Source organism: Xenopus laevis, chromosome 8S (genome assembly GCF_017654675.1).
Source record: "Xenopus laevis strain J_2021 chromosome 8S, Xenopus_laevis_v10.1, whole genome shotgun sequence".
Classification (NCBI taxonomy): Eukaryota; Metazoa; Chordata; class Amphibia; order Anura; family Pipidae; genus Xenopus; species Xenopus laevis.
In genome coordinates this window covers 8,180,200-8,202,956 of record NC_054386.1, presented here as the reverse complement: position 1 = coordinate 8,202,956, position 22,757 = coordinate 8,180,200, and the positions used below count along the sequence as shown (strand labels likewise).

The 22,757-nt window shown below is 39.5% G+C and overlaps 1 protein-coding gene across 3 annotated transcripts in view; it reads right to left on the bottom strand.

Annotated features, from left to right (window-relative positions):
- The window catches only part of LOC445838 (hypoxia-inducible factor 1-alpha-like), a 36,175-nt gene that overhangs the window by 7,334 nt on the left and 6,084 nt on the right, over positions 1-22,757 (bottom strand). For 2 of the 3 annotated variants that reach the window (XM_041574998.1, XM_018232015.2), the window contains exons 2-13: positions 19,099-19,289; positions 16,927-17,072; positions 16,766-16,850; positions 15,326-15,438; positions 13,778-13,980; positions 12,996-13,102; positions 8,743-8,890; positions 8,384-8,607; positions 7,239-7,507; positions 6,422-6,544; positions 2,582-2,952; positions 1,008-1,116 (exon numbers count right to left, since the gene is read on the bottom strand). In XM_041574998.1, the coding sequence (XP_041430932.1) occupies positions 1,008-1,116; positions 2,582-2,952; positions 6,422-6,544; positions 7,239-7,507; positions 8,384-8,607; positions 8,743-8,890; positions 12,996-13,102; positions 13,778-13,980; positions 15,326-15,438; positions 16,766-16,850; positions 16,927-17,072; positions 19,099-19,289 (2,089 nt within the window). The remainder of the gene's footprint in view (positions 1-1,007; positions 1,117-2,581; positions 2,953-6,421; positions 6,545-7,238; positions 7,508-8,383; positions 8,608-8,742; positions 8,891-12,995; positions 13,103-13,777; positions 13,981-15,325; positions 15,439-16,765; positions 16,851-16,926; positions 17,073-19,098; positions 19,290-22,757) is intronic. The other variant, XM_018232016.2, reaches the window with a different exon arrangement.

Here is a 22,757-nt window from a genome sequence, read left to right as displayed (position 1 = left end):
CCCATCCGGCAGAGCCTGTGCGAATGTACTTTACCAATAATTGCTCTAACTAGGTCGGTAATAGTCAAACACAGCATATAGTTAGTTTTTTTAAAGTGGACCTGTCACTTACACATAAAAAGCTGCATAATGAAAGTCCTTTGCAAATTAAATACGGGATCACAACATTTTTTTTCATTAAAACATCCATACCTGTTATAAAGTTGTTTAAATATCTGAACTGTCAATCAAATATTACCTGCCCTGTCTCTATACCTGCGGCATAAAGGCGGGGCAGTCAATTACTTTCACTTTCCATTCTGCACTTCTTAGATGTCGCTGCTCTTCCCACATTCCCCCTTCCCTCCTCAGGCTCTATAATTGTGTAGGGCACTGCACATGGACATTAGTTCCCCCATTCTGGTGCATTCACAAGATCTTGGGGTGGTACACAATTTCCCTTAATAACCGTGTCCACAAAATGTCAGCTGCCTGCTTGCTGTGATTGTGTAATTCCAAGACAGAAGGAAAAAAAAAAATTAAATAATAAATACAGTATAAGTAAAGTTTATTTTGCTGAACTAACATGATCGAAAAGAATTTGGAATTATTTCTTAGGGTGACCGCTCCCCTTTAACCGGTGCATAATTAGTGAAGGCTTCGGAATTACTTTAAAATATTCCACAGATAAAAAAAGTCTTAGTAAAAGAACAGGAAATGGATATTGCCTGTTAACTAAAAAAGTCTTCTTTTATCAAAACAGATATATTACAGAGCAGAGGGGTCTAGCAGTTGTTTTAAATATACAGGGAAGTTACTGCAAAATAGGTTTAGAGAACAGTTGCAGCACTTTCTAGAACTGACTTTACCAGAGAAGTGAAAACGATTGTGACGAGCTACTTAACCAATTCCACACATGGACACAACTTTAATTGGAAAGTTGCTTAGAATTACTTTTTCTTTCCTATTTAAATTCCTTAAATTTTTTAAATTTGGTTGAGACATTTTTTTATGAAAGTCAAACTTACAATTCCAATAGCCTGGAAAAGTGGGCCATCGCTTTCCATTTTACGTTTTCTCTGTACATTGTGTAACGCAATCATCTTTGGATTCAGTTCTTCATCCAATACGGCACACCTAAAAATGAACATCATTGTATAAAAAATTACTCTTAAAATGTGTGAATGGTTTTACGGTCTTAAACAAGGCAAAAAAATGGAAGGTATTGCCACATTTCAGTGAACTCACTGGTGCAGACACAGACAGTCTCCAGAGCATAAGATACAATGGGGCAGATTTACTAAAGGGTGAAGTGGCCGACGCTAGCAAAATTTGGCCAGAAACCCAATCCAAAGGGACATTGCCAATTTACTAACAGGCGTAGAGGACAATTCGCAAGTAAAAGAGACCATGGCTAGCACAGTTTTGTGACCTATCACCTGGCGAATTTTCACTCAGGAGAACAATCGTAACTCTGCAAATTCACTAAAGTGCGAATTTTACAGAGTGTTGCCTCTTTCGCCAGCTTCCTTCACCACCTTAGATCTGGCGAACTGATAAGCTGAAGCTATACAATCTTATGTCAGTGACATCATATCCTGTATGCCGAAGTCATAAAAGTTGTAAAAAAAACTCTGGCTTTTTTCATTATTTAAATCAGTATTTTCTTCAAAAGTTCTAACTATTAAAGATTTTTGTGTTAACATTTTTTTTCCATACAATTGAGGCGCATGCCAGATTTGTTTTAGAGAGGGGTCATGTGTAGGGCATTAGAGGATCTTATTTGTCCTTATTTTGCTTCCTTGGACATTTGTAATAATAAGTGGCCACTTCAAGTTTTTGCACCAACATCTCTAATAAAGACGTGTAGATGACCTATATGTACCTGCCCTATTCAAATTGACCTAAGTGTAAAGGTGGCCATAGACTCCAAGATCCGCTCGCTTGGCGACATCGCCAAACGAGCGGATCTTTCCCCGATATGCTACTAAACTGCATAGCTATATCGGGGGTAATTCGAACGTTCGGCCGTAAGGCCGAACGATCGTATTACGATGCGCCAAGGGGCTCCGACGGGTCGGGTAAAAATCCAACCTTCCCGATCGATATCGTGGCCAGATATCGATCGGGAATACCCGTCGGAAGCCCCCATACACGGGCAGATAAGCTGTTAAATCGGTCCAAACGACCAATATCGGCAGCTTTATCTGCCCGTGTATGGCCACCATTAGAGTTCTAACGAAGTCTCACTAGGCAGAAATGAACGCTAGCTAAAGATCACTTAGAAATGTTAATGCTGACGAATTAACGATATTGAAACTTTGCCAGCGTTCGGGCTGCTGAGACGCAACTTTGCATTTTATTAAATTAGTGTAGTGGTAATGAATTTATGCCTGGTGAAGTGGCACGAAGTGTGCCGGAGTGTTCGCTGGTGAAAATTCGCCCTGAAGTGAATTTGCCCCAATATCTGACTACAGGAACAGGCTGGTGCACTAGAATACACAAGCATCCTATTGCCCACGCACGCCACTTCTGTTTTCAGCTGCCCATCCTGAAATCATTTATGCAGCTTTTATCAATGAATCCAAATTCATTTATTTACCTTTTATTTAACTGAACAGGTAAATTTGGAGTTCCTGGACGTGATTTTTCAGTTGTATCCATCACTGCTTTGGCTGGCCTTACTGGTGAACTTGTGCGGCTTCTGTTTCCATTGTATGGAGATGCTGGAGCACTAGTGGACTCTTTCATCACATGAACAGGTGACTGAATAATGGTTTTAAGATCGTTCATGGCATCCTCAGGCTTGAAATCACTGGTGGATATAGACTGAAATAGAGCGCTCATGCTCTGGAAGGTTTGTGGATTTGATGAATCACATTCCAAAGATGAAAGTTGGTCAAAGGTTCGCAACTGGAAATCATCATCCATAGGAATATATGGTGCCAACATCTCCAAGTCTAAATCAGTTTCCTGTAAGAGTTATATACAAAAGAGCACAGTTATGACAAAGAAGGTGCAGTAACATGTTCAAATGTAGGAGAGTATATAAAGCATAATGGCAGTTATGTTACAGAAAAGTACAGTAATGCAAAACACTGGACTAATTAGCTTTGCTTTACAGGCATCTTCCACAACGGAGCTGAGAAAAAAATCTGATCTAAATGTGCAGTGAAAATAAAATAAAAATGACAGGGAGACTTGGCTATTCTATAAGCAAAGCAAATAAAGAGACACACCCAAACAAAAGATCGTACAGGGTCAGAGAAGATAAACGAAAAACCATGCACCAGACTGCAAAGGAATAACAATGGAAGGAGAATGTGAAGCAATCGTTACAGAGCCAAAGCCCAACACTTTTTTAAGCACATATTTCTACTTATTTAGAACAACCCAGTAGAAATAAAGCCATAAAAACCCAAAATGGCATGTGAATATCATCAGATAACAATTGCACAACTACATTTTACTACACTCCTCTAAACAGGTACACTGTATTGGCAACAGTAACCAGACACCTGCGTGTGCAGCATCTTATTATCACAACAAGGGAATTGATACAACAAGTTGGTTTTCCCTTTCTACGAGACTCTGGAAGTGAATAGCACTTAAGGTGGCCATACATGGGCAGATAAAGCTGCCGATATCGGTTGTTTGGACCGATTTGACAGCTTATCTGCCCGTGTATGGGGGCTTCCAACGGGTCTTCACGATCGATATCTGGCCACGATATCGATCGGGAAGGTTTGATTTTTAAACTTGGCGCATCGTAATTTGATTGTTCGGCCATACGGCCGAACGTTCGAATTACCCCCGATATAGCCGTGCCGTTAGTGGTATATTGGGGAAAGATCCGCTCAATGTCGCCAAACGAGCGGATCTTCGAGTCTATGGCCACCTTAACAATGCTCCACTCAGCTACAAGTGAGATAGGGCACAGACAGTGGGGATCAGGCCTGACTCGCAGTTGGTGTCCTAATTCATCCAATTGCAATTCAGTAGGGTTAAAGAGGTTTACATTAACTGTTAGTATGTTATAGAATGGCCAGTTCTAAGTAACTTTTCAATTGGTCCTCATTATTTATAGTTTTTAAATTACTTTCCTTCTTTGGACTCTTCTGAGCTTTCAAACAGGGGTCACTGACCTCATCTAAAAATAAATGCTCTGTAAGGTTTAGGGATGCACCGAATCCAGGATTCGGCCAAGATTCAGCCAAATCCTTCTGCCCGGCTGAACCAGGATCCTAATTTGCATATGCAAATTAGGGGCGGGAGGGGAAGCACGTGACTTTTTGTCACAAAAGAAGGAAGTAAAAAATTATTTCCCATCCCACCCATATTTGCATATGCAAATTAGGATTCAGATTCAGTTTGGTATTCGGCCAAATCAAAAATAGTGGATTCAGTGCATCCCGAGTCAGGCTACAAATGTATTGTTATTGCTACTTTTTATTACTCACCTTTCTATTCTATCCTCTTCTGTTCATATTAATGTCTATTATTCAAATAAATGCATGGTTGCTAGGGTAAATTTGACCCTAGCAATCAGAGTGCTGAAATTGAAAACTGGAGAGCTGCTGAATAAAAGCTAAATAATTCAAAATCTACAAATAATAGTAAAAAAAAAAAAAAAAACTAACTGCAAATGGTCTCAGAATATCCCTCTTTACACCATACTAAAAGTTAACTCAAAGGTGAACAACCCCTTTAAGGTCAGGGCACTACATAGGGAGGTCAAGTTCTTCCAATAACATTAAAGCAATGTTATCCTGCACAAACCACTTTTTGTGCATGTGTTCATGATCGTGCAGAAATATGGAAAAGCCATTCCCAAACTGTTGCCACAAAGTAGCAAGAACCAAATTGGCAAGAATTCATTGAATGCTGTAGCCTTAAAGGAGCAATCACTCCCAGGCCGGTGCTCCTTTTAGGAAGAAAATAAAAAGCCGTACCCCACTTACTTACTGTTCCTTGCAATCCCTAGCAGAGACTTGGTTTGCACATGTGCTGTAGAGTAAAGAAAACATTTTCTGCGTATGTACAAAACGAAGTCTGAAGAGGGACACCAAAGTGATAGAAGTTAGATGGCACAGAGGTGCTGCATTCATTTTTTCCCCAGGTCAGGAATGTAGTTTGTGCACACCACACTTTGGTTCTTTGACCAACATACCTCATAGATCATAAAATGATCTGATTGGTCTGCTGTGGTGGGAACACAGGGATGAGGTTGGGAGGCAAGTGGTAAAGCATTTGCTCCAGTTCACATGTGTCAATTTTAGCTACTGCAGTATGTCAAGAGCATGACCCTGCCCAAGTAAACTGCAAAGCAATGGCTACACAAGCATATAAAAAAAAAAAAAAGGTTTTGCGTTAAAGGGGACCCATCACCCAAAAAAAATAGTCAAGCAAAATTAACTTTAACTTCACTATGTAAACGGTTTGAATCTTGTTTTCTTCAGTCTGGGAATTCATAATTATAACAAGCAGGCAGGCGCCATTTTGTGCACACTGTTATTAAGACAAGTCTTGTATCATCTCAGAATCTTGTTTGTGCACCAGAATGCGGGACCTGATGTCCATCCCCAAGTCCTGGCTACACAATTAAATGGTGAAGAGAATGGGGGAATGTGGGGAGAGCAGTGACATGTAGGAAGTGCTGAATGGAAAGTGAAAGTAATTGCCTAAGGCATAGAGGAGGGCAGACAATATTTGATTGACAGCTGAGATTTTTAAATGAGTTTACAACAGCTATGAATGCTTTAATAAAAAGTAGAAATTGGGTTTCATGTTTAACTTGAAAAGGAATTTTATTATACAGCTTTTGGTGTCTGGGTGACAGGTCCACTTTAATAACTCACATATACAATGCACAGTACAGAAATACTGCATTTGTACAACAGTATATGCTCTCCCAAACAGCAGATATGCACATATTAAACATTTTATTGCGCCAAAAGTACACTCACCAGCAAGCAGACTGTAGAAGAGCAGGAGCCCTGAGTAAGCTGTGCAGCGCCGTCTGGATGTGTGCAATCTTCAAGCTGCACAGTACACGAGTCCTTTCTTCTACCAGCCCTCGTGAGTGTATTCTGAGCGGCTCTTCAATCCGCCCTGACCCTCACCTATTACATAGTTGTAAGATGCCTCGCAAAAAAAAAAAATATATTCTTCTGCATATCCATGTCACCTTGCCTAAAACCTTTTAGCCATTTGCCTAGTGAACATGAGCCCTCCCTGTGCCCTTGCATGCAGTATTTTCAGAGTCTCACCACTTAGAATGGCTTTCAATTCTTTTTTTTTTGTTTTTGTGTTTTTTTTGTTTATACTTTTGCATTTGTGATGATGTGTATTTACATGTAAGTACATTTACTGTACTTATAACTGCATTTACTTTCTTACTGACTAACTCAATGTAGAGAAAAATAATTTATCATTTACAAACCTGGGTAGTAAAAGGTGCTTTTACTTCTGTATCTATTGCAAACAATTTTTCCACCAAATCCAGCTTGAACTCACTTGCAATTTCACCGTCGACATTGAAGCAATATTCTGGAGGTGAACTAGGCTACAGGAGGAGAGGGGCAAAGTCATTTTCCTGTTATGCCACTAACCACTCAATCAAGATCTGTTTTAACAGTAAACTGGTGCATTTACAATTAATAGTTATGTAAGGGTGATAAACAGAAGTAAAATCTGCAAACAAGTACAAATTATCCCTTTCTGTCCTCTGTGATTGCACAGTCTGAAGGTGGCCATAGACTGGCAGATTAAAGCTGCTGATATTGGTCCTTTAGACTAATTCGGCAGTTTATCTGCCCATGTGTGGGGGCTCCCGACGGGTTCTCCCGATCAATTTCAGGCCAGATATCAGTCAAGTTTGATTTTTTCAGCGATCCCGGAAACGCATCGGCTAGTTGATGTGGTCTTGCGACCCGTCGGCGGCCGTTTGCAGCATTGTAATCAGATTGTTCGGCCCCAATATTCACCCGATATCGCCCAGCCGTTAGTGGGCATATCGGGTTAAGACCTTGCCAAAGGAGCGGATCTTATAGTGTATGGCCACCTTAAGGGAGTTTAAAGAATCACATGCCATGTAAATATCAACTAATATCACAACACATTTGAATGCAAGCTGAAGAAAGTACTTGTTGAACACACAGGAGACTGTCATGCTTGTGCATTTGCATTTGTTTCCCCCCTTTAGTTCACCACCAAAATTATTTTCTGTGTATATATGTTCAAGGATGTCCAATACTGACCTCTGTTGAGCTCTGACTGGAACCGATATCCGAAGGGCTGCCTGGCTTGGATAGTTGTGGAATGGTGAACGCCAGCTCAAGTTGTTCTGGATTTGATTCCATCTTTATCACAACTTCCCGGTTAAGTGCAGGGTCAACATTGCTCCGCAAAGGCTTTAGCATTTCTGAGGCTGGGAGAGGAGTGACGGGTGTACTTTCCAGTTTCTTACTGGTAGAGTGAAGCATTACATCATTGTAAAGTGGAACATCTTCATATGGCTTGTCAGAATCTGAGAAAATAAAGTAAAGCTATTTAAAAGCAATGTCAGGTAGCTAACATTTCATTTTATCCCTTCAAAAAAAAAGGGGGGCAAAAAATGAGAGAATATTGGGGAGGAACTATAGAGGCAAAGAGGAAGACAGTGTTGGGGCAATTGGCTGGATGATGCCATTATGTGCAGTTGTGAGACATTACAAAGGGCAAATATTCATGAAGGCATGGGCTGGGAGTGAGAAACTAGCAGATTGGGGGTTGGATGGCTTTGTAGGAAGTGAGGGAATACAGGGTCATAGTATAAATTGATCCAGGGACTAGAGTCCTGCAGCAGGTCGGGTACCCGCGAGTTACCCGCAAAAATCTGCGGTACCCTGCTGGTTGCAGGATGAAGTTTCGAGGGTGGGTATAGACACGGGTCGGCGGTTTCCCGGGTTTGCGGTTCATAGGTCGGTTCGCAGGTCTTCTCAATAGTGAGTTTTAGTCCTTTTTTTAAGATCACGCCTACTTCTAATGATGTCACTTCAGGTTTACAATGACAGCACTTCCTGTTTCTTGATGGTCAACGGGTCACGGATCAGGCTGCGGATAAGGTACTTGCGGGTCGCGTTGCTGGTTTAACAAATTGGTTCCGCGCAGGACTCTACCAGGGACTAGTCCCATTGCCATTTAGGAGTCAGGAAAGGATTTATTCCCCCTCTGAGATAAATTGGAGAGGCTTCAGATGGGGTTTTTCTTTGCCTTCCTCTGGATCAACTGTTAGTTAGGCAGGTTAAAATAGAGTTCAAAGATTGAACTTGATGCTAACTTATTATGTTACTATGTTAGATCAAGTATTGAAACAAGTATTGGAGGATTTTAAAAGTAGCTTATTGCTTTAAGCAACACTTACCACCTGAACTGAAATCCAGTGGAATAATGTCATCCCCAGCATCGGGCGCAAGAGCTGTAAGAGATTCCGGCTCCTGCTTCAGTTTATCAAACAAGCACTCGTCATTGTTCTCCTCGCTCAGGTCTGTGAAGATTTCTGGCATCTTCATCTCTTGGGATTCCGCTGGAATCAAAACACATGCTGTCTGGCCCAGGGACAAGATCAAATCTTTCTCCACCACCTCACTGGACAGAAGGAAAAAAAATTGCACTGCTAATGTTAAACCCAGGTTGGATGACATGGACACAGTAAAGCTTTAAATAAGACATTATAGAAGCCTACAGTTTTAAATGACACTATGTCTACTTCACAATGCTTACCTGAGTACATAGTTTACACAAACAATGCACTGTGGTTGGGAGTTCTTAGAATTGTATATAACAGTGGCTTGTGTTTCAACCCAGACATAACCGCCTTTCTTTGCAAGCATTCTGTACTGCCCAGTAGTCACCTGTCCCTTTGTGAACACTGTAAGTAAAACAAAATCATATATATTATGTTATATATAGTTTGACACAGGCTACCCACATGTGTGATTGCCTCTATACAGAAAAACATCCACATTTCTGCTCATGTAGATAAGGAGCATAAACAATCAGAACTTCCACAGATTGAAAGGAAACTGCAGGGACCTGATCATCAAGCCTCCTCCCCCCCCCCACTTCTTTTAGTATTAAAGGTACAGTAACACCAAAAAAAATAAAAATTATTTAAATGGAATCACAATATGATATAGTGTTGCCCTGCACTGGTACAACTGGTGTGTTTGCTTCAGAAAGGAGAAAGCCACGTTTTGTGGCGAAACAGCTGTTGAGATACAGCGCGGCTGAGCTGAGGTCCCGTCCTCCACTGTTATCTGTGGGACCCTGGAATGCACCTGCACAAGTACATGCATTGATCGCATTGGATTGGAGGGAAGGAGTCTGGAGCCAGATCGGTTAGCCTGCTACGGCCGGTAAAATTCACTGTGTTTGGGGCTGGAATCGGTGATACCCGGGGCTCCCCTTTGGGTTATTACGTCCAATAGGACACCAACTTTTATTGTGGCCAGAGTGACTATTCGGCTGTGATGGGGGTCTTGAAACTGTAACCCGCATTTGGATTATACATTTTACTACACGCCAATGCAGCGTCGTTCTGACTCATAGACTGCAGTCTAATACAACAGCCCCATACCGACTTGGCTACACAGCTAGGGCTGATTAGCCCACACCTCATCGGAGTGTTATGGATCAATAATAATTATTCCAGCAAACTCTTCCCAACTTTATAACAACTGATACAATACTATCCAGCATTGGACCTTGTTCCAGGTGCACCCATTTCATTGATTGCAAACAATTAAGCCACCCAGGATGGCTTTTATCAGCTACCTATTTTGAGTGGCTCAGTTCCACTTTATAAACTTTTAATTTATCATTGTATGTTTGTCAGTGGAGAGGGATCCCTCAGTCCTTATGCAGCGCGGTTTCCTTGGTTTTTAAATGTTTTTAACCAGTTTATGACATGGTGGTAAACAAATAAATATTGCCTTTTATTTTTACTCTCAGAATATTTTGTAATTCCATATCCAAATTAATATTGTAATGGTGAATTGGTCATTTGGAGTTGAAGTCCCATTTTTCTAATATTTATATTTACTTTTCTAAGTTGGGTGAGGACACTCCATGCAGCCTAATTCACCATATATCTAGTTTAAAATATATCCTGCGCAAACCATTCTTAATTTGCTTCAGAAACTCTACTATTGTTTTTTTTTATAAACAATCTGCTGTGTAGCCATGGGGGCAGCCATTCAAAGCTGAAAAAGGAGAAAAGGCACAGGACACACTGCAGATAAGCTCTGAAGAATCCCATTGAATACTACAGAGTTTCTGTTATCTACTGTGTATCCTGTGCTTGAATGGCTGCCCCCATGGCTACACAGCAGCTTATTTATATAAACTACAGTACTACTTATCAGTTATCTACTGTGTATCCTGTGATTGAATGGCTTCCCCATGGCCATACAGCAGCTTGTTTATATAAACTATAGTAGTACTTATCTGTTATCTACTGTGTATCCTGTGCTTGAATGGCTGCCCCCATGATTACACAGCAGCTTGTTTATATAAACTATAGTAGTACTTATCTGTTATCTACTGTGTATCCTGTGCTTGAATGGCTGCCCCCATGGCTACACAGCAGCTTGTTTATATTAACTATAGTAGTACTTATCTGTTATCTACTGTGTATCCTGTGCTTGAATGGCTGCCTCCATGGCCATACAGCAGCTTGTTTATATAAACTACATTAGAGTTTCTGAAGCAAACACCAGTTTAACTAATGCATTATATTGTCATTCCTTTAAAACACTTTAATTTTTTGGTGTTAAAGTTCCTTTAAGCTTGCCATACACTGAAATATCCACTTATTTGGCGAGGTCCCTGAAGCAGATCTTACCCTGATATACCCACCTTAAGGTGGGTGATAGCCTGATCCAATCATTTGGCCCTAGGACCAAGCTATCAGATAACAACAGCGGAAATAAAGGCCACCAGGGCAAGGACCGTATCGACAGCATTTGTAAAAGTGACCAGAAGACAGAGCGTTGTTACAAAAAAAAGAAACATAATTTGAACAAGGTGAAAGCATGTTTCTCAAAGTAATAAAGTAAAAAATCCCACTTGGTTATCAACCAAACGAAATTTCAGACGTGGAGAAAAACAATCCGTTATCTGTCCCCATATGAGCACAGGCGATACATTTATAGCGTCAGCTAGTGGTTAATCATATTAGATAGGACAATATATCAATGGTAACACTAGAAATGTTGTTTATTTGATTACACGTTTGAAATGCAAAGGCCAATAAGTAGGACAGACATCCCGCATATTGAAAGAGAGAATTTGTGAACATCTATCAGATATTAAACGGGTTGTTCACCTTCCAAACACTTTTTTCAGTTCAGTTGGATTCAGATAGTTCACGAGAAATAAATACTTTTTCCAATTACTTTCTAGTTTCTATGTGTCACCATTTTTCTAATATTTAAGTGTAAAGTGTCATTTTTCACCTTCTAAAGCAGCGCCGGGGGGGTCACTGACCCTGTAAACTGTTAATTGATACATTTCTTATCTTTGTCCCTGCTGAGCAGAATCTCTGGGTTTCATTACAGGCAGCTGTTAGAATTGATACAATAGTTGCTAATACTCCAGAGATGCTGCTGAGAAATGGATCAACTAAATGTTGTAAAATTGTAACATTTCAGAGTCTGCACCTGAATTACTGAGCTGCCAGACTCAAACACCAGAGACACCAACATTCAACTTTACACTTAGATTTTGGTAAAACAGGTAACAAATGGAAAGTAATTGAATAAAATCTTTATTTCTGGGGAACAACTCAACTGAAAGTGTGTTTGGAAGGAGATCAACCCCTTTAATATACCCAAAGACACTAATGTTTCGAAACATTTTTGTGTACCTCTGTTTATTTGGGACATTTTAATATACAGGGTATTGAAAGAGTTAACCTGGGCAGCGGGGGGGATCTGTGTAAGATCTTTTTTTAAAACAAGTTTATTTGATCTTTAATTTAAACACAAGGATAGTCCCCTGTGCATGAACTCTGATTTCGATGTTTCAGGTTATAATTGATTAATTGCTATTATAGATTAACTGTGAAAATGTGAATTTGTGCATTCCCTATCTTATTGTGCACTTTTTCCACTATAATTGGTCCTGTGTAGTTTTTGCAAATTGATTTTAACTTTTGATTTTTGTACACATTGGATTCTATATGTATATATGGAGTCTCAGGGTAGGACTACACAGACGTTTTTCAGTGCGTTCCGGGGTGCTGCGACAAATCGCGTGCAACGGATCCAACAAAAAACGTCCGTGTAGTCCTACCCTTAATGTTCTTTTAAGACTTGAATGGAACATTGTGTCTTTAAGAACCTTTTTTCTAAAACTGTTTTTGAATTGGCTGTGATCTTTAAATTCTCTTTTTGTGAGGCACAAAACGCATAGGGTTTATGTAGACATGCAAGTTTAAAATTCTACAAATAGATATTATTTTTACTTTGTTTTTTTCTAGCCCTGTGGATTCCATTCAGTGCCCAACAGCCTCATTTTGTTACATTTGTTTTGTTTGCTCATACAAACAAGTAGCCCTTTAGCTAGATTTTGGCTTGTTTAGTAAAAGAAACACCAACAATTATAGTTGTTTTATAATTAAAACAAAACTTTAAGTCCTGAACAAATTCAGTGAACTTATGTGGAAAAAAGTGGGTATGCTGCCCTTTAAGTAATAAATTATTCAACATGTCGCTTGATACTTGAGAAAGGGTATGTAATGACCCGAAACGTCATGTAGTAGCCCTAAATAAACACAACCACGGCGTTTTTTGCTATTGAGAAGTGCTCTCCTCATTCTTTAATTTGCTGCCGAATGTTGGGATAGCAGTGTATCCCCAAATGAGGATTTGATGCATTTTTAACAAACTGAAAGGGCAGTGCGGAGAACGTCTTTTGCTTATTCTGCAGAAATTAGTCAACATGTCATCTATATATAAGTGATGAGAACTTACTATTATGATGAGCTTTGGTCAAATGATCAGAGTCCAAGGCATGATAATATTCATAGACAGAACGTCCCAAAAGTTCATCTGGGTCATATCCTACTAATTCAGTTACCCTAAAATAAAACAAAACAAAACAAAAAATATATAAAAAAGATATAGTGAATAAACTACCCCCTATTGTAAAGTATAAGGATATTATAAGTCACGAGGAGTTCCATGACCATATAAAAACACTAGGCCAAAGGCTTAAGGCCGGGTGCGTTTATACAGGTCATGGAACTCTGAGGTTACTTCTAACAACCTCATATTTTCCAACAAGGGGTATTTTATTTATTATAATACACAAGTTTTAGTGAGTCGTGTGACAAAAATGATGACTTGAAGCAGGCTGTCCATGCTCGGCAGCCATCAAATTTACCGTAACTGAACTGGAGAGATTTTGTATGGACGAATGGTCAAAAATAGCCACATCCAGAATCCAGACACTCATCAAAGGCTATAGGAGGCGTCTAGAGGCTGTTACATTTGCAAAAGGAGCTCAACTAAGTATTAATGTAATATCTCTGTTGGGGTGCCCAAATTTATGCACCTGTCTAATTTTGTTATGATGCATATTGTATATTTTCTGTTAATCCAATACACTTTAGGCCACTGCTGAAATACTTAAGGCATGTTATATATTAAAAGGAAGTTGCTACTTGAAAGCTCAGCCAATGATAAACCAAACTCCAAAGAATTAAGAGGGGTTCCCAAACTTTTTCATATGACTGTAACCTTTCCCAACTTACCTTTCATCACAGTAGGAAAACTTCATGTCAAGGCTGTGGCGACTGAGGAAGGTCTTGCTATCCAAGGGGAACTCAATATTTGATGGATGAGGAATTGGTTCACAGATTACAACCATGCACTTCATGGGAGGCTTCTTGTAGCCACAATGCTTCTGGTTGTTTGCATTATCATATACACGCATGTGTCCTGTACAGTGAAGTACCTGAACACAGAGAATATTTTTCTTTACTGGTTATTCATTTCTTGCCAATCTCAAATAAAGCAAAAGTTTTGTTATTGCACAAATCATTAAACTGCGAGGTTTATACAGGTATCAGGATTTTTTTTTTTGGACAAGGCTTTATAGCTTTTCAGGAATAGCAAGTGATTTTAATAGGCTTTGGCACGCAGGCAATTAAACAATTAAGGTAATCCTTCAACCAGACCCAGTCACCTCTAGCATCTGGCATATCTGCTAATACACTGCTAGAAAGGACAGACAACTACTGAACCTTCTAAATAAAGCAACCCAGATCCTCACTAAGAAATGCTCACACACTCAGTAGGTATCCAACATAAGCCTGAGAATAAGAGCTTACAAGAACAAAAATGTGTCCGGCCACTTACTCCTTCATTGCTATGTGGAATAAAACGGTCTTCCTTTTTGTAGAGAGTTAATTTGCGTGCTTACTCCTTTGCTTGGAATAATCCATTCATTGTATTTTAAAACTCTTTTCTAAGATTTTTGCATGACTGAAACGCGTCATTCTTTTAGTGTCACTATATGTTTTTGTTCAAATTATTGATTTCTAATCATTTTCACTTGCCCTGCCATATAAAATATAGAAACGATTAACATTCCACTCAAAAGGGTAGTTCACCTTTAGGGCAGAGACACACGTGGAGATTTGGGGAGATTAGTCGCCCAGTGAAAAATCGCCTCTTCTTCGGGCGACTAATCTCCCGGCAATGCCTTCCAGCCGGCTAGAATCAAAATCGCTGGCGGGATGGCACTCGGATCGCTCCCTTTTCTGAAGTCATCTGAAGTTTCCTCGCGAGGCAACTGCTCCGAGTGTCATTCCTACATAGCCGTCGGGAAGGCAGTTCGGGGAGATTAGTCACCCAAAGAAGAGATAATTTGTCGCCGGGTGACTAAATCTATCCGAATCTCCACGTGTGTCTCTGCCCTTAAACTAACTTTTAGCATAATATAGACAGTGATATTCTGAGACAATTTGAGGTTCTTTGTTTTTTATGGTTTAATTGTTTAGTCTATTGTTCCGCAGCTCTGTAGTCGGACATTTATGGTTGCCGTGGTCCAATTTACCCTAGCAATCATGCAGTGCCGTGAACAAAAGCAGAATAGCAGAAGAGCTGAATTAAAAGTCATAAAGAAACATTAGCCATAAATAGGCCTGGGAAAGTTCAAATGAGCTCAGACACTTGAATCCCTACTTGCGTCTAATACATACAGGTGTGTTCTGATGAGCGTAGGTTTAGATATTTATGAGACTTAATGCCAACATTCTTGTACAAAAAACATGTTCAATAAAGGAAAATAAATCTACCTTCCATGTGGCTGACTTTATATTCACTGTTCTCCCACGACTAGTTAACGTGCACTTCATACGAAGGAAGAAACTTCGCTCTGTGATTTGTTCTTTTCCTTTTTTTGCTGGCCCTAAGAAGTTTATAATAGCAACAGTTATACATGAATCAATTCCATTACTCATCTACCTTAAAATAAAATTAGGGATGCAACAAATCCAGGATTGGGTTCAGGATTCGGGCAGGATTCTGGCAGGATTCTGGCTTTTTCAGCAGGATTTGGCTGAATCCTTCTGCCTGGTTGAACTGAATCCAAATCCTAATTTGCATATGCAAATTGGGGGCATATATAACAAGGAAGTAAAAAAATGTTTTTCCCTTCCCACCAGCTAATTTGCTATGCAAATTATGATTCAGTTCGGTATTCAGCCAAATCTTTCCAAAAGATTCAGGGGTTCGGCGGAATCCAAAATAGTGGATTCGGTGCATCCCTAAATCATGAAATCCTGATTTTAAGGATTGAAATCATTTATTGTGCATTGTATGTCAATGTGCAATATGAGATATTGCATTATAAAACCTAAAATGTATTCCAGAAGCATGGGGAAAATGATGAACGGTTCCTTTGCCAGCAACTCTAGTGATATTTCCTATAGTGAGGTATTGTATAACTCTAGATGGAATTTGCCCTGCAGGATCAGGTGTTCCCTTTTGTATGAAAGGTTATGTGTCTGTTATTTATTTTTGTTGTTAAATGGATTTGCTCTTCGAGTCGTTTTTCCATTTTTATGAAAAATTACGGTTATAGTTCACACTCATTTTGTCTTCAAAGGGAACTTTTATTTAAGATAATGAAAAAATAAATACACTGCAAAAAGTTAATTTGTAACTTGAATAGGCCGCAATACAATTTAAATTAAAAACACCATATCATCTTTACAAGAGAATCAATAAGTTTGCATGTTGAAGGGAGAAAAAAAAACAAGGAAAAAAAAAAAAAAACCCCACTAGGCTTGCTTCTGACAATAGACAATGGCAAGTAGAGATGCACCGAATCCAGGATTTGGTTCAGAATTTGGCCAGGATTCTGCCTTTTTCAGCAGGATTGAGATTCGGCTAAATCCTTCTGCCCGGCCGGACCGAATCCGCATATGCAAATTAGGGGCAGGGCTGGAAATCGTGTGACTTTTTGTCACAAAACAAGGAAGTAAAAAATGTTTTCCCTTTCCAACCATTAATTTGCATATGCAAATTAGGATTTGGTTCAGTAATCGGCCTAATCTTTCGCAAAGGATTCGGGGGATCGGTCGAATCCAAAATAGAGGATTTGGTGTATCCCTAGTTTTGACTAGTAAATTATAAAAGTTCAAAATCCCCAATGAGCACCTCTACTAATGATAAAGTGGCAGGACTCACTGATATCAATGGGTTGGCTTTTAGAGAAAAGAACAGGTACTTGCCATTTCTGAAAGTCAGCATCTCCCTTAGCTCTTCATGATCGCAAGGATGAGTGAAATCAAACACACTGTGTCCAGTAAGCTCAAACTGTAAATAGAAAGAAATGTTCTGCAGACACGGTTTATATCTAACCTCAGAAAGCATGTCAAGGACATTCTCTTACCTGTGTGAGGCCCATACACTTGTTGACATTTTCAGATAGATAAATCATATCCCCCTCTTCAGTTAGAACCAAGACAAACCCTTCCAGAGCCTTCAAATAGAAACAATTCAGTTGCTTGTCCAAATCCGTCTCCCCATCCAAATCCCCTAAAAAGAATAAGTGAAGATGCTTACCCACAAGCTACTTAAGAAATAGTTTTGTGTAAAAAAAACCATGAAAAGGAAAATCAAAACAAAATGATATGGTGAAGAGGAATGGTGTCACTTATGATGTAGTTCAAAGAGCATGCGCTTCCAAAGCTCTAGGGCTAATGTCATACATAAGTGGGTTCTCGGCGGACACATTTCCACCAGTGATTGATTTTATGATGTTTTTATTTCAAAATTATACTGTTTAAACTTTACAATATAAAATTTAATTCCTGAACCAGCAAGTGTATTTTTTTTCAGTTGTAATATTGATGTGTAGGTGCATCTCAGGTCATTTTGCCTGGTCATGTGCTTTCAGAAAGAGCCAGCACTTTAGGATGGAACTGCTTTCTGGCAGGCTGTTGTTTCTCCTACTCAATGGAACTGAATGTGTCACAGGGGGACCTGGATTTTACCATTGAGAATTGTTCCTGAATCTACCAGGCAGCTGTTATCTTGTGTTATGGAGCGGTTATCTGGTTACCTTCCCATTGTTCTTTTGTTTGGCTGCTGGGGGAAAGGGAGGGGGTGATATCACTCCAATTTGCAGTACAGCAGTAAAGAGTGATTGAAGTTTATCAGAGCACAAGTCACATGCCTGGGGGCAGCTGGGAAACTGACAATATGTCTAGCCCCATGTCAGATTTCAAAATTAAATATAAAAAGATCTTTTGAGAAATGGATTTCAGTGCAGAATTCTGCTGGAGCAGCACTATTAACTGATGCATTATGGAAAAAAAAAAATTTTTCTTCCTATGACAGTATCCTTTTAACGAACTATACAGTTTAGTAGAATTATTTGCACTTTTTGGTGATACTGAATCCTCAAGACTTTACGGCAAAGCAACAAATCCACAGTTCAAATTGCCACATAAAAAAAAAAAAATAACAGATCTGCTTGTGTGTGTGATACAAATTACTTTGTAGGATACTCTAAGGGTGAAGCTATACGGTCTTGCAACATCCTACACAATCTCTAAAACAGAGATCAATATTCTTTACAGACATACTGGTAAATCCACAAAGGTAATATATAAAAAGTGTAGTAAGCCCTACATAGGGTGAGGGTTAAAGTCTTGATCTTGCCAATAAGAGATCAAGTTCATTGTGCTTTGCTTCGTTTAGTGATCAGAAAAAAAGTTAAAGGACCAGTAACAGCAAAAAAAATTTCACACATTTTAAACTTTTAAATTGCTAAGTCTTTATTAAGAAATAACTTAGCAAAACTCTTCAGAAACGGCGACAGGGCAATCGATTTCTCCTCCCTGGCTATCTCCTATAAGGAAGGCAGGGAGGAGAAATGGAGCGCCTTTTCAAAAAAAAGTTTTTTGCTGTTACTGGTCCTTAAAGTAATAACAAAAAATTAAAAGTAGTCTAAAATAATTAAAATATACTGTTACCTTACACTGGTAAAACAGGTGTGTTTGCTACAAAGTCTAATATAACTACCTTTAAATACTCTGCTGTATAGCCATGGGGATAGCTATTCATTCTGAAAAAGGAGAAAAGGCATAATACACATAACAGATACCAGATTGGCTCTATCAAATACAATGGGTTTAGGCTTCCGTGTAAGAACTAAACTTAGCCCCATTTCAACCTGCTATATAAACGACAGCAGTGGTTCTGAATAGAACACACCTGTTTTTACCAGTGTAGTGCAACATTATATTTTAATTACTTTATAACACTTTCATTTATTGAGGTTACTGTTCATATGTATGTATGTATATGAATCAGATAGATGTCCATCCCAAGACTGCAGCTGGTTTGCATTTGGGAGACTCCAATATACAATTGTGGGAGTCTAATATTCAGAAAGTAGAAATTTGGTTGGCTGCATAACAAGAAACAGCCTAAATCTGAATCTTACAAACATTCTTGGGACTTGGCCAAATACCAAACCAAATTTTGCATTCAGTGCGTGCCAATGAGAAATATTCTGCTCAGCACAAATAACACAATGAATATTTCCATCACTCACCTGCGTCAAGCAACCTTCTCAACCGCAGGTAACTGATGGCGAGTCTCATGATAGAGGCCTTGTCAAGGTGTGAGCTGACATTGTGCGGTAGAGGCAACTCGTGAGATAGTTCATAAAAAACCTCCGACTCCTTACTCCTCCGACACCTGGCAGCATCACGTGATTTTTCTTTACGCCGCTCAGAGCTGATCCTGAAATTAAATTGGAAATAAGTGTAAAAACTAATTTATTTTTGCTTCTGAGAAAAAGAAAAACAAATTAACATTAAAGCTGAATATGCATGAATATCCTCAGATATAAAGAAAGATAAAAGCCTAATGGGCTTTCAGTTCACATTTATCAAAGGTGGAATTCATGCAAGTTTTTAAAAACTCCCCTAAATTTGAAATTTGACCAATCGAAATTTATTTAAAAAAATCTAATTTTCAATTTCAACTGGAGGCACAGTGACTGGATTTCACAGATTTTTGTAACTAATTGATCAAGTGCTGAGCAAATTACTTACTGCAAGAGGGTTTACTTATTTGTTATTCTGGCAATTTTAAACTACTGTAATCTGAACCATTAACAGACGTCCATGGTTGCAAAGAGGTGGGGAGCCCTAACTCCTGATTTAGGGCAGAGACACACGCTGCGATTAAGGGAGATTAGTTGCCCGGAGACAAATCTTTTCTTCTTCGGGGCGACTAATCTCCCCCGAATCGCCAGTGGGATGGCATTTGGAGCACTCCATTTTCCGAAGTTTCCTCGTGAGGCAACTTCGTGTTACTTGGAAAACGAATCGCTCCAAGTGCCGTCCCGCCGGCAATTTTTATTCTAGCCGACGGGCTAATAATCTCCCCAAATCGCAGCGTGTCTCTGCCCTAACTCGCCATAATCCCTACTGACTGCAGATATCTCCAATGCAAAGAAACCCACAAATTTCAAGTAATGTTAAAAAATGCCTACTGCCAATAAAAAGAAGGAAGAGACACTGCTGCTCCACCCAAAGTGTTCAAGTTAGATAAAAATTCTAAAGATAGACAGATGGAGTATTGTATGTTTTTCAGCAGCAAAGAAAAATGGGTGGCTTTGAGGTTAGCATTGTTGTCCTAATGCAGTGATCCCCAACCAGTAGCTCGTGAGTAACATGTTGCTCTCCAACCCATTGGATGTTGCCCTCTGTGTCCTCAAAGCAGGGGCTTATTTTTGAATTCCTGGCTTGGAGGCAAATATAGTGCCAAGCAGAGCCTCCTGTAGGCTGCCGGTCAACATAGGGGCTATCAAACAGCCAATTGCAGCCCTTATTTGGTACCCCAAGGGACTTTTTTATGCTTGTGTTGCTCCCCAAATCTTTTTACATTTGAATGTGGCTCATGGGTTGGGGACCCCTGTCCTACAGTGTTGGGTTCACAAGTTTGATTTCAATTTGGGCATTATCTGCACTGAGTATATACGAGTTCCCTTTGGGCACATGAAAGGTAGGTAGGTAGGTAGGTAGGAAGGTGCATGAGGGTGTGTTCGCTTCCCAATTTATAACCACTCCCTAGCCTAAAAATACCTTACAGTGTGGGCCTCCTCTCCTGCCCCTTTAATGTGTTCCAGCCCCAGACTGCAGGTCACTGTTGGACACTGCTATTGTAGAAAGCACAGTGCACCACAAGGGTAGAAGAAGGTGGTAACAGATTGTTATGGTTTATTAGCAATACCAACCCCAACCCTGCATTAAGAAGGATGCGGCAAATATTATTATTATTATTATTATCAACAACATGTATTTATAGAGCACCAACATATTGCACAGACATAGAACAAAATGCTCTGGGGAGCGGAAAGGCCACATTTACTTTACTGTGAAATGGGCATGGGACCCGTTATCCAGAATGCTTGGGACCTGGGGCGTCCAGATAAGGGATCTTTCTGTAATTTTCATACCTTAAGTCTACTAGAAAATCATGTAAACATTAAATAAACCCAATAAGCTGGTTTTGCTTTCAATAAGGATTAATTCTATTTTGGTTTGAATCAAGTACAAGGTACTGTTTTATTATTACAGAGAAAAAGAAAATAATGTTAAAAAATTATTATTTTCGTATGATGGAGTCTATGGGAGGCGGCCTTTCCATAATTTGCAGCTTTTTGGATAACGGGTTTCTGGATAACGGATCCCATACCGGTACAACACAACTATATCTGCTATTTGTTTGAAGGATTTGGACACACCTAAATATTTCATCAAATAGTATTTAAATTCCAGAAAAATTTTATTCAATAGTATAAAATGGTATTTAAATGAGACACATTAGGTTATAATGGTCTCCCAACACCACTAAGTAAACATACGCTCATTTATACAGGGGCATTACATGTCCAAAGAGCAATTGTAGGGGATGCTGAAAATTCTTCCAATAACAGGAGGGTTTAGCACCAGGTATACCCTATTAAGCAAATATACCATCACTGCATAATTTATTTTATTTTTTTTTAAATATAAATTTTACCTATGCTCCTCTTAATCCCACTCGCAAACTAAAAAACAAATTGCTTTTCCTTAAAACGTGTGGACATGAGCAATTTTTAACCAATGGTAAAATATACAGGGGGACTTGGAATGAGAAGATGTGCCCTATAAAGACAGTAGACAAGACTTATGGCTACAGGTAAATAAAACAGACCATGGTGTGTTATATAGGACAGGGACCTGGACTGTAAGCTCCACTCAGAGTGACCAATTTTCCATAGCCTCTTTTTCCTTTTTCAATACTATTGTAACTTGTTCAAAGTAACGGTGTCCTCCAGTGGCCACTATATTACTGTGTAGAATTATAAGACACCGTTTTTTATTCTGCACAAAATAGAACTAATTTTTTGCTGTAGCTTTTTGCAAACCATGTTTCTAATCCACACTGCATAATGCTAAAAAAAAATATAAGTCACTATTAGGTACTTCAAAATTCATTTTACTAAAACGGATAAAGAATGGCAATGAGCCGGAAGGCTGATGTAAGTTTGTGAAACTTCGTAGGAAAAGGGAAAGAGCATTGAGCATTGTTTTAGAATTCATTATGCAACTTCCTTCCATTTTCTTGAGAAAACTCGGTGTCCTGATGGTAAAACAGTTCTCATGTAGCTTAACAACATGTTTCAGCTGGTTTCAGTGTGCGTGCACAAAATGTATTCATACCCAACAGCTCAAGACAGGAGCTGCACCTAATTATTTCCAAGCAGAATAGAGGTGGCCAGAGCATTGCATAAAAAAATTAATATTCTGACTAAAGGTGGCCATACATGGAGAGATCCGCTCGTTTGGCGATGTCGCCAAACGAGCAGATCTCCCTCCGATATGCCCACCTTGAGGTGGGCAATATCGGGCTGATCCAATCATGGGCCCTAGGGCCCAACGATCGGATCCTAACGATGCCCAAATGGGAGGTCGGATCGCGGGACTGCATCAACGAATAGATGCGGCCGCGATCCAACGGGATTTTCTGTCCCATCCGATCGAGATCTGCCCGACTTTCGGCCAGATCTCGATCGGTGAAGCCCGTCGGGGGGCCCCATACACGGTCCAATAAGCTGCCGACACGGTCTGTCGGCAGCTTTTATGAATGAATAGAGGGTAAAAACCTCGAATTTCGAGGAGTTTTTTGTGCTCCTCGACTATCGAATTGACATTAATT